The sequence below is a fragment of the Aptenodytes patagonicus genome, chromosome 1 (assembly GCF_965638725.1).
Source record: "Aptenodytes patagonicus chromosome 1, bAptPat1.pri.cur, whole genome shotgun sequence".
NCBI classification, from domain to species: domain Eukaryota; kingdom Metazoa; phylum Chordata; class Aves; order Sphenisciformes; family Spheniscidae; genus Aptenodytes; species Aptenodytes patagonicus.
Window position 1 is genome coordinate 123,139,363 of NC_134949.1, and position 12,217 is coordinate 123,151,579.

At 44.7% G+C, this 12,217-nt stretch overlaps 2 protein-coding genes across 2 annotated transcripts in view; one reads left to right on the forward strand and one right to left on the reverse strand.

Annotated features, from left to right (window-relative positions):
• Nucleotides 1-5,121, forward strand: part of CLIC6 (chloride intracellular channel 6) — a 33,764-nt gene extending 28,643 nt beyond the window's left edge. The window contains exons 4-6 of the mRNA XM_076353657.1: nucleotides 667-773; nucleotides 1,768-1,949; nucleotides 3,356-5,121. Coding sequence (XP_076209772.1) covers nucleotides 667-773; nucleotides 1,768-1,949; nucleotides 3,356-3,517 — 451 coding nt within the window. The 3' untranslated portion in view covers nucleotides 3,518-5,121. The remainder of the gene's footprint in view (nucleotides 1-666; nucleotides 774-1,767; nucleotides 1,950-3,355) is intronic.
• A 2,285-nt stretch (nucleotides 5,122-7,406) lies between these two features.
• RUNX1 (RUNX family transcription factor 1) overlaps nucleotides 7,407-12,217 on the reverse strand; it is a 105,044-nt gene continuing 100,233 nt past the window's right edge. The window contains exons 6-8 of the mRNA XM_076353678.1: nucleotides 12,088-12,122; nucleotides 11,787-11,913; nucleotides 7,407-7,651 (exon numbers count right to left, since the gene is read on the reverse strand). Of these exons, the coding sequence (XP_076209793.1) occupies nucleotides 7,617-7,651; nucleotides 11,787-11,913; nucleotides 12,088-12,122 (197 nt within the window). The 3' untranslated portion in view covers nucleotides 7,407-7,616. The remainder of the gene's footprint in view (nucleotides 7,652-11,786; nucleotides 11,914-12,087; nucleotides 12,123-12,217) is intronic.

Sequence of the window (12,217 nt, forward strand, 5' to 3'; positions counted from 1 at the left end):
CCGGGTGGGCCCATCTGAGCACACAGCAGGGTCTGGGTTTCGGACTTGTCCTTCCCCACCCCCGCAGCTCTTCCCACCTCTACCCAAACCCCGCTGTCCCATCATCAGTAGTATTGTGTCCCCCACCCACGCACCTTCTCTCCCCTGGGACAGCAGCCCCCTCCGCAGCGCTCCCTTCTCAAGCAGCTGAACCTGACTTAAACTAGGCAAGCAGCTGCTCCCCTCCGCTTTTCCCTTCCTATCTGCCCCTGGCAACCACAGCTGCTTGGACCGGCTGCTCTGAGCTCCTCCAGGCAAGGAGGCTAGGAGGAGCAGCAGCTATTGCGAATAGGGACTTCCCCTCCGCTCCTCCTCATGGCAGAAGCCACGCTCCACGCAGCCTCACCTCCAGTGGAGGAGGCCTGGGAGAGGCACTGGGCTGTTTGGGCAGTATTTGCAGCATGAACAGTCATTTCCCATCTCCCTCAGGAAAAGGAGGTCATCCACATGGTTTAACTGTGGTTTAAATTTGCACTTGCTAAGTGATTTTTAGTTCAGGATGGTTCCCTTTGAGAGTCCTGTGTGGCCGTATATTGTGATGCTGCAATGTAAATAATGTATATTAAATAATTAGTGGAGATGAATGGCTAGTCGTATAACTTCTTTTTGTTTCTTTTGACTCCTCAGGTATCCCAAACTTGCACCAAACCACCCTGAGTCTAACTCTGCAGGAAATGATGTGTTTGCAAAATTCTCGGCGTTCATAAAGAACCCAAGAAAAGATGCTAATGAAAGTATGTGCTGCGGTCCTTTCGTCAGCCTTGGTAGTTACTGGAAAAAATTAAGCTGTACAGTTCTAGCACACTGTGCTGGAGATACCCCATTCACAGCTTAGGTTAAGCAGTCATTTTTCAGAGCATAAAGGCTGTGGAAATCTGTGCCTATTCACTCTCTTATTTGAGGATTCCCAAAGTTAGTTTACGCAGATACCGCGGTCAGCATGGGAGCACCAACTCCAGCTCCTCCTCGTTTCTTCAGCTCTCAAGCCCGTAACAGTGCACCTTCCCCACAGCTCTGCTAAAAGCACAGCCCGCTTGAACTGAGACCTTACCTTTCTGCTCCATTTCTGTAAATAATGAGGACTCTAGCCCCATGGCATATCTCTCTAGAGCGGGACGCTCACTACCACCATGCATTAACTCATCTCTGTCCTCCAGCTCTCAGCCTTGTTCCCTTTGCTCTTTCCTTCTCCCCTCTCCACAGTGGCACACGGGCACCACCAGCCCACAGAAATCCCAGCTGACCTTTGCCAGCCCCTGCTGCCCTGACCCCACTCCTGTGCGCTCAGACGAAAGCACAGAACTCACGGTCCAGTTTCCCGTACACCCCAAAGCGGCGTCCCGGTGGCTTGCTGTCGTCGCTCCCAGCCTTGCTGTCCTGCCTGTGGGCAGGCACTTGCCCTGTGGCTCCCAAAGCGAGAGTCGATGTGAAGGCCGAGCCACTCTGCTGGGCCACTCTGCAAAAGCACACCCTGTTGAGGTGCTTGAGGAGCCATTTCTGGTAACACAGCCCCCGTCTGGTTTTTCTCAGAACCCCCTTTAGCTACTTAGAGCTCTTATCCCAGCATTAAGTTTTAAGCTCAGGATAAAGGAATTGCAGGAGTTGGCATGGCCGGGTGTCTGCGAGCTGGGTTGGTGCCAGGAGACAGGATGCAGGAGTCGCCTTTCTGCTTGGTGTCAGAGAGACCGTGGTACAGGCTTGAATGACTTTTTTATTGTCTTAACCTAGATTTGGAAAAATCTTTGCTTAAAGCCCTGAGGAAGCTGGACAACTATTTAAATAGCCCCTTGCCCGATGAAATTGATGCTTACAGCACTGAGGAGATCACCGTTTCCAGCCGCAAGTTCCTGGATGGAGATGAGCTCACCTTAGCGGATTGCAACCTCCTACCAAAGCTCCATATAATCAAGGTTTGCCTTTGTTTTTTAGCTTCCTGAAGAGAAGGGCGACACAGAAGCTCAAGTCCTTTTCTAAAAGGCAGAGGAATCCTTTATCTGTTCTGAGGCCACACAGTAGCTGTGTACGGACACTGAATGCTAGTGCACAAGGCCATTTAATTGCAGCACAGCTAGGCAGATCCTCAGATTGATGGCTCTGGTTTCGTAGAATATCTGGTTTCGTACCTGGGCTGTGGCCGCACTCACTAAGCCTCACACAAGTATCAAATGAGTGCTATCTTCAGTGCTGTTGAGCAGTGTTTTCATTTGCATTTCACGTACAAAGTGCCATGGACCAGTAAGATGAAATGATTTTGTCCATGCTAATTCAAGAAGCCAGCAAAAGCTGAAATTTGCACCTGTCTCTCCTTCCTTTAATACAAAACTCTTGCTTTGCTGAATATCATCGCCAGTACCAATAATGCTGGCAGGGCAGCCACCACCCACTGCCTTCCAGCCAAGGCTCCCGGCCTCTTTTTGCAGGGCTGTGGAGCATCTACACACACCTAACAGTCCTGGTGACCACGTTGTCTGGGTGTTGCCACAGCCTGCCCCTGGGCCACTCTGGAACCAACCAGGCTCTGGAAGAGAAATGGCCACACTGCAAATTCATCTGGTTTTCAAACAAAAAAGGTCACTTCAGAAAGTTTCCTTTTTGACTACTATTTTGTCAGAGGAAGAGTGGATTGAATTGCTTTCTGACACCTCCACGAGTGAAAACTTTCCCCAGAGATGTCCTGGTCGAACCTATTCCAGAGAGAGCAGCAAGGGAATGAGCCCTTTCCCACGCCCACGCAAAGCTCAGGCACAGCGAAGCGCGAGAGGTAGCAGGGGTCAGCAGAGCAAATACAGGGAGAATCACCTCAAGTCAGGTGAATGTCTGAAGGATGGTGGAGGCTGAACGTCACACCATCCTTGCTGGCCAACAGGGAGGGATTAGGTATTGGCCAATAGTTGTTTTCCCTAGCCATTTGAAATTTAGTATTTTAATTCAAGTTTTTCCTTTCTGTTTCAGTGAAAGTACCCAAATGTGGGCCAGTTTATTACTAAGATTATTCTGTTAATTCTGGTTTATGCTAGCTCCTTTGCTGTTTTAAGCTGCATCTCCTCCAGGTGTGGTCTACTGGTCCACGTAGCTCTGCATAGCTCTAGCAGAATATTAACACCAAATAAATCCTTTTAAGTGAGTTAGCTTGTTAACTAGCATTCTTCATCCCATGTCTTCTGGTTTTTTTGTGTCTTTCCTTTTCCTTTCCCTCTACGTTGCATATGATGAGAGACTTACACATTGAAAATTAAAAGTGTGCATAAAGAGTAGATTTGGGGTTTTTTGCAGATAGTGTGTGTAATGATATTTTTCTTTTTTCTTTTAATAAAAGGTTGTTGCAAAAAAATATAGAAATTTTGATTTTCCACCTGAAATGACAGGGATTTCAAGATACTTGAACAATGCATATGCAAGAGATGAATTTACAAACACTTGTCCTGCTGATCAAGAAATTGAGTATGCATATTTGGATGTTGCAAAGAGAATGAAGTAAACAGAAGATGCCTCCGCTCTTTATTACTTGTGAGATTTAGATGGACACCAGCCAAGACAGAAAAAACAAAAGCCAGCGTACATTCTGCAGCGTAATTTTAAGTTCTGCTATTGGCCGATCCTTCTTTTATAATGATTGTATGGCATTATTTGCTCATTCTTAAATTATATATGTTTGTGCGTCTGTACAGATGTCTGCACACATGAATGTCTGTTGTGCATTGCAAGCTAAGGGCATCGGTCAATATTAAAGCATTTGTTGAAGTTGGGGCAACAGTGTAGGTCACACAATTATAGCAATGTTACAGACTAGTGACTTATGCTAAATTGCTGGATTTTGGGAAGAAATAGCCCTGTTTCTAACACACCTTCAACCTGTCGTTATTGCTGCCTCTGGTCTCTGTTTCACAGTTGTTGCCAAACTTCACAGTTACCGGGAGGGTTTCTGTTCGCTTCTCTGCAAGCCTCGGAGGGCTGCAAGCCGGCAGCTGGTGCTCATGCAGCACCCTGGTTAGCCCAGGAGAGAGGCCAGCCTGTAGGTGGGACCACACCTGACTTCCTAGAAGCCCTCTCCTCTGTGCTAGGGACCTGCAGGGCAGGTCAACGAAGAACAACGCCTTTTCACATTGCATGAGTCTTCTTTGAAATTAAAAATAAATAAATAAACAAATAAATAAAAATTCCTGCCTTCTCCTCTCTCAGGGCTGCATAACCCATCAAACTTCCTTCCTGGTGCTCCCAAAGAGAGGAACACAGGCTGTCACTGGCCTATGGACTATCTGATAATAAGTATTCAACAGGGGAGGAGGGAGAGACTTGGTTGTCACTGTGGACAGAGGAAATGGGTGATGTAGATGGGTGATCCTACTGATGTAGGATCTCTCTTTGTCATCCTTCCATGACTCTCATTTGGTTTTGGAAAGCAAAGAGGAGGAGAGCATCTAAGAAAGAAACAGCCCTCCAGCCTGGCATCAGGGAGCGCACTATTAGAGATGTATGGACTATAAAAAGCGACGTCCACAGCTGCTTTCTGCTGAGCAGGCCCTCAGCAAGCACACAGGAGTAGAGGGTGCAATGCTTTAGTCATAGGGTCACCTGGAAGTTTCCTTCTGATGGATTTTGCCTGTATGTACAAAATAGATGTGAAAATGGCTAAAAATAGCCTTTGTAGCACCTATAGCCACAAAAAGACCGTTATAGCCTCGTCTTTCATCCTTGTCCACGTCAAACGTGCGCTTGCTTTCTAACAAAGCATTATTTAACGGTAATAGTTGGTGTCGGATATATTGTGTCTGCGGTGTTTTCATCTTACACACTACACAGGTCTGATGCAAATGTGCTATCTTCACAATTATTTGTAAGCATTGTTCAATATGCAGTTTTAGTTTGCCTTTAGAGAAAACAGACACATGACCTTTCCCCTCCCACCCTCAATTGTGAACTCTCATACTGGGGTTGATAGCTGAGCAGTCACTCATCACATATTACTAATTGTTACTTTGTATTTTCAAATGCATACATATATATATAAAAAATATATAAAAAATGAAATCTGTATACTCTTTTCATATGCCTTACAAATTTAAATAGAAATTATACAAATTCATAAGTAATTTGAACAGTGTTCTGTCTTTATTTCCTTGGTAATTTCCTGGTACGATGCATTGCAACAGTGGCCTGGATTTTAAGAAATAAGAGGCAAAATTTAACCCAGCTTTGATTTTGGAGGAATCGTGTGTCGCAGACCTGCAGTGAGATATTGGGAGCAATACATACTGGCTGTGCCCATTACTGCGGAATAAAAAACCAAAGGGCCAGGGTGTAATACTTGACTGCCGAGCCACCTAGCACAAACTGTCCCGCATCCGTGATGCTTCGGGGCTGGCCACATTTGTAACTTTTTGTTCCGGAGAGGTCTGGAGAACTGTTGGGAGATCTACTTGGGATGATCCAAAGCAGCCAGGGACTGTCCACGCTGCTCGGCAGCTCTTGCAGCAATCCAAATGCGTGAGCCTGCTCCTGGCCCTCTCTTACTTCTCACCATATATACAGTTATGGCTGTTTATCATCAATAAATAACAAGAGAGCCTGGGCTATTCTCTGGCCCTGAGAGCAGGTAGTAATGCGTGGTTCACATCCGTACGGCTCTTTTCTACCTCCTGGAAACAGGGTGGCCATGCTGGTTGTGGAGAACAGTACCTATCTCCAAATCATGCCTGGATGTTGGTGGAGCAATGCTCTTTTGGCACAAGTCAGAGTATTTGTAACACAAGTCTTGAGGTTAGGGAAGATGAATGAATATGTGCGTGTGAAAGCGCTAGAAGGAACAGAAAAACAAGGGTTAAAAAAAGGATTAGGTTAATCGATACAGGGCACTGTAGAAGTAAATTCTTTCAAAGGACCTGATAGCAAGAAGGCAAAGAACAAACTGAAGCCTCAAGCTAAGGTAAAGAGGCGAGGAGGAACAGGAGGGGAGCCATAAAACATCCTGATAAAGAAAACAACAGAACAATGGGAAGCAGGAATTTTGCCTTTGACTTAAAGATCCTGACAGATCCCTAGGGGGTATAAAAGGACATCCAGCAAACAGCTTGCTGTCGCCATGAAGAACTGAAGAGCTGTGCCAGGACTCCACAGCCGGTGGCACTGGCCTGCCACCTCACACGCAGACTGCCTGGGTGGGTGTCTGGGTGCAGATGACCCATGGGACACTGAAAGTGAGTAAACTATGTGCCATTTTGAATAAGTATCACCCTTCTCTTCCACAAGGTCCCACACTGGCTTCCTTCCCCTGGACCCACGGCAACAACTGCCCCGTGGCCTGGCCCTGCCTGCTTTCCCAGCCGAAACACAGCACCCATGTCCGCATCCGGAGCCGGCTGCAGCTCAGGAGCTGGTGTGCCCGGGCTCAGTGGCAGCCCATCGCCGTTCGTCCTTACCGAGTGAAAAGGGCAAGAGCCGTATCTGCCTGAAACACCATGCTGCTTTGTGTTATGCCCGTGTTTATGGTTTATAGACACCATGAAACTTCTTTTTGCCTCCAGATCATTCATTTAAACTCCCTCGCCCTGTCCTCTTTTTCTAAGGCTTCATCAAAATCACATGCCTACACTTCCAGTACTGTCAGGTGAAGGGAAAAAAAGCCTCAGACGCTCAGCAAACAGGTGGGTTTTTTCCTTAAAAATCTGACATTGCTTGGAAGGATATTTGATTAAATGCATGTGGCCATTGATAGTTTTGAAACCTAATGTTTTGTGGTTTCCTTACTCCTCTTACTCATGCAAAAGAAGTTCATGGCTCCAGCCCTCCATGGCGGACTGTTGGGCACACATGATGCTACCTAAACCAGCACGTTATGTTTGGTGTTTGCATATTTCAGGGCACACAGGGAGAAAATGTGGGTCGAGACATGACAGAAATGACCCAGCATATGAGAAAACTGAAGTCACTTCATTTGTCCTGGGATGGGGTGAGCTGAAGTGTCCGCACAATCCCACAGTAAATGAATCCATACCTACTACACATTTTGAGTGTGAGGCTGGCCCTCCTTAAAACACATTATTTTAAGAAAATACCTTTGTCCATATTTGAGTTATTCTATTTTTAAAAGACCATTGAAATATATTTTTTTAACCAATTTACTAGAGAACAAATTAGATGAGATGAAGGGAGAGAGAAAGCAAGTTGTGGTGTTAACAGTATCACCAGCTGTCTGAGTGGCCTTGACATGCAATAAGATGTAATATCTAGACACAGATTTGTAGTGCTTGATCCCATGCCAGGGCAGAGATCATGTTCCATTATTTAAAGGCATGTTTGCAGAGATAAAGCTACTGATTTCCAAATGCTTATTACCACAAGTAGTCTTCTGTGTGGTGTTGCTTGTAGAAAAAAATGTTTTTATTATATTATCATTTTAAATACAATTTTTACATGTCCCTTTTAAACACCTATTATACGCAAGGCAAATATGGTCAGACAGCTACTTTATTAATTACTCTTCAACCACTTGTGTAGAAAACTCTTCAAGATTTGAAGATTTCTTTCTCGGCTTCAGTATCTTAGTTTTCAGCACAACCCATCAACTTGAAGGTTAAACACTACTTGCGCTCAATGCAGTATTTCCAAAAGCAAGCTGAAATAAAATCAAATGCAGGGTAACTAACTGTAATATATTTCCCCCAATGCATTCTTTTTTTTAAAATAGCTTCAAAGCAATGAAAAAATAAACCTCATGAAAGCAAGTTACTATCCCTCATCTGTATCAACATGCTGTTTGTTTGAGTATAAGCAAATATCTACATTTCACAAGCTCCTTGCAACTGGTTGAAGTTTAGTTTAAAAGCCAGGTTTTTTCCTAGGTTACTAGAAAGGTTATTTCTAAGCTGTCAAGAGCCAGTTATCAAGTGCTAAGGTGAGGCATGACCCTGAAAGTTCAAGCCAACAGAAACTATCCACGGGATGGTAGAGCCTTGACTAGGTTAGCAAACGTCCCTCTAAACCAGCCACCCCAAGTGCTGACATCACCCAATCGCTGCCAGCCACCCAGGTGCCCCCCGTGGACCCTTAAAAGCTACTGAAAGGCTCACAGTGGTTCTGCAGACATTCACCGTGACTTCACTGACCGAGCACAGGAGCTGCTGCCCTACAGACTGAGTTTCCTGGTTAGAGGTACTGAACGCCTGGCAGGGCTGGGAGAGCAGAGGTTTGCCACACGGCTCGCTGCTCCGTTCTCCCGTCAGCAGTCTTAACTGGCATCGTATCCCTGAACTACTCTTAGTTGTCTCATGTGACGAAGACCCAAACGCAGGCCCGGCTCATGAGCGACGGGGTAAAGCAAGCGGGTTGCTAATGCACGGCTCAGACCAGCATTCAGTTTTCCTTCACTGGCAAACTGCAAAGAAGTGAAGGAGCAAGGTTTTTCCAGGTCTTGGCCTAAATTGGACTCCTGCTGATTAAGAAGTTTTTACTGATGAGCAGAATGCAAACAGAAAAATCTCTTGTGGAAATGAACTAAGGGAAGCAAGAGTCTTACTTCAAAATTTGAAAATTTTTCAACTTTTTGATTAAATCAAACCAATGAGCTGAAATAAAAATAAATGTTTCTTTTCAAAAACTGAGGGTATTTGTTTTTCTTGGGTTTCTTCCTTCTATCATTCCCTTCCCTTTTATTTTTTTTTTTTCAGTGATGAAAGGGGGAAAATGAGAGCTGGAAGTGCTGGAGAAGAAAAGAAAAAAGACCACAGAATACCAATCCTTGGTTTTCAACTCAAGATTAAAAAGCAAAACAAGACCTAAACTAAACCTGTATCTTCTTTTGTTGAAAAATATTTGAAAAGTTGCTTTCATCCAACTTCTTGTTCCTCATTTTGAAAACATTAGGATCAGCACCAAGCTACTAAAAGTTTCACTCCTCTCAAGTGATCTGCAGTGAAGACAAGGGGTCTCTAGTGGTGAAAACTCTGCTGCTCCTTTGCCTAGAGGAATAATCACAGGACGGATCTTCCAGCTCACTCCATTGTAGGACACTGAAATAGTTGTAAATTGTTCCAGGTAATGAAGCAATACTCGCATGAGAGGCCACAAGGATTTGGACCATACACAAGTTGCAAGGAGGATGCTGTATGTCAAATCCTCCTCACACAACGTACAGGCTCTGTGTGCCTCACACGTAACTGGACTGTAGCAGATAGAGTGTTACAAGCCCCTCTGTGCCTAAGGATGCCTGAGCTAACAGGCTGCAAGGCGATAAGGATGTGTCCAAGAGTATTCGTTATAATACCTTGTGATGGGGATAGAAAGTCCTACCATCGCATCAGTACAAGTCTTCCTGAAGGTTGCTCCTCTGCTGGTATCAGCAAACCCTCCTCTGACAGAGCTCACATCACTGTGGATGTAATTTGAGCTAAATTGAAGGCCTCTCCCCACCTCCTCCCTCCCTCTCCCATCTCATTCTAGATAAAGCTTGAGCCTTGGGAAATGTGGTAGCAAAGGCACACCCAGATAACGGCATCAATGAACTGATAAAACAGGCAGCCTGCTGAACCACAGCTGCTGCAGAGGTGAGAGCAGCTGTAGCAGCTAACCATGTTCCTGCATCCTCATAAAGACAGTCACCTTGGCTCTGCAGGCTTGTGCGACAGCACTCTAAATTGGTTCAGCTGTCCAAAGTGCCTAAGTTACCCTGATTTTCTTCACCAAGATGACGCTCTGCCCAGGTTAGAGTACCCGTGAGGCGGCAGTATCCACAATAGCCTGCTTGTATCATGTAGACACACCCCTAATACCACAGCAAGGCGGTTCTCACCAGGTTAAGGGTTGTTTCCAGGTAAATGTGGGAAGGCACTGGAATGCTTTAGTCTCCATCCTCCTTTTCGTTATTCAAAGAGTGGGTTTCTTGCCCCTGGCACAAGCAGCATAGACTCCCTACCTAGGGCAGGCAGAGGAGCTGCTCACTCAGGTCTCATGCCAGTTGGCGCTGAGTGCACACCTTGAGCTAGAAGCTCTCCCAGGGCCCACAGAAATATAGACCAGAGGGGACGCAAATTCAGTTGGGCCTACAGTGTGATAAGCAAGTAAGGTGAATGGCTCACGTTGTGCTTGAACCCCACTGTAAGAGGGGCAAGAATCAGGAGATCCCACCCAAAGGCAGCTTTGGGCAGGACTGAGGGGTACTCAGTGTGCAGAAAGAGGTATCGAGATGTAGCAAGCTCCGAAACCCACTTTAATTTATACAATTGTTTTTTGCTTGGTGCTTGGCTTTTTAAATTTTCCAGTACATCAAACGTGTATTATACAATGTTGAAGTGCTGTTGAAGTGAAGTACATCTACCACTATCAATCTTCTCAGCTGTAAAAATCATGAATTAGACCTTTGGAAGAATGAACTGACTTAAAAAGTGTGACAGACCGAAGAGGTAAGTGTTCCCTCTTCTGTTTTGCCTGCTTTTCTGTACTAGCAGAAGGCTAATAATTAATTACAAATCATAAAAAAGAAAAATATGACTTGGGATTCTCACTCCCTCTCAGGGCTATGAACTAAACTAGTTAGGTACTAAATTACTGATTTATATATCTACTGGGAATATAAATCCAAAGCACAGGAACTAGAAGGGACAAGAAGAAAAGAGAGAAGTAGGAAAGGAAAAGATGAAAGAACAAAAAATTTAGAAAGAGGTAAACTGAGACAAGGGAAGGGAGATGTTCTTTCTGAGTAGCAGGCAGTGTTTGTACTGCATGTACCTGGTATAAATAACGCTTTATATACACACACACACAGAGTGCCTTTAAGGTTTTGTGCTCCTTCGCTCAGTCAGAATGCAAACTCCATCCATCCATCTGTCTCGCTGAAGAATATGCCTATAAGTGTTCAGGAACAATACTTTACTTTGTAAGAAATTACATGACCAAAATAGGAGTGGGAGAAGTTGTAAATGGAACACCCTTCTTCTCCCCTGAATTTAAGAACTTGCCATTAAATTATATTATAAAATCTAATGGGCGATCAGTCAAAATCATTCATCTGGATTAAAAACAACATCTCATTTGTAAAGTTGACATTTTAAAAGGTTTGAAAGCCAGTGAAAAATGAGATGCCTTTTAAAAAATAATCCCAAAAGATTTCATGCCAAAAAAATGTTGAAACAATTTCTAGCCAGCTTCCTATCTCACCCCTGTTGCTGTAGCATTTGAATGCCTCAGAAGTATACTCACACCCACAACACCCTTGTCACAGAAGGAAAGCTGTTATTCTCATTTCATACCCACAGAACTGAAGGAGGCACAAAGAAAATGTTTCTGGTCCAGAGACATGAGGCAAACTGTGGTGAAGTGAGGTCTCTCACACTCCAACTCCAACCACCTGAGAGCTTTCCTGAGAGAGACTTTGTTATAAGTACATGGGGAGCTGTGCATCTGTTCTCTTTGGGAATATAAGGTCAGATCTGATTCAACCTGATAATGGCTAAAATGTCTACTCTCTGGTTACTGTTCAATGGTTTTCACAGCCCAGATAGATTCCTCTTTGTTGTGGGCCTCACCAAGACTTGGCACGATTAGCATGAATCCAGAGTTTAGATGGCCCTAGAGACTGAACTGATGTCTCACCTGTGGATATATGTTAGGGGAAAGTGTTTCATCGAGAAAGCTGTGGTTTACACTAGACACTTTTTCAGTCAGGCACTTCTAGCACCTTCTACAACACTAGCCATGGTACCAAAGTGACCCAGTAACTAGCTAGACAAGGTACAGTATCACTCCTTAAGTCCCACCTCTCTTAATTTTCCAGGAGGTTGGCAGTGAAGGCTTCCAGAAGTTCTTCCCACGTAAAGGACTTATTTCCAGGAGATCCTTGCTCAGTTCAGATGGAGGATCAGATGGACCTTCATTTACACCTTCCTGTCCAAAACAGTACAAATGTAGTGAGGCAGCCTCTAGACACTGAGAACACCGGCAATCCAGGAAACACAAAACACAGCATTACTTACTTTACTGAATAATGATGAGAGCTATATGGGTATTAGACAACAACTAGAGTAACAAATAAGAGAAAACAGAGCTGCCTGTTCTCACCGTTTCGACGTTCTTTCCATACATCTTGGCGTAAGCTGAAATGCAAAAAGGGAGCACAGTTAGAAGCTGTTCTGGAAGATGATGATCCTGCTTCCTGCACACTTCAGCATGATCCATCATTTAACAAGAT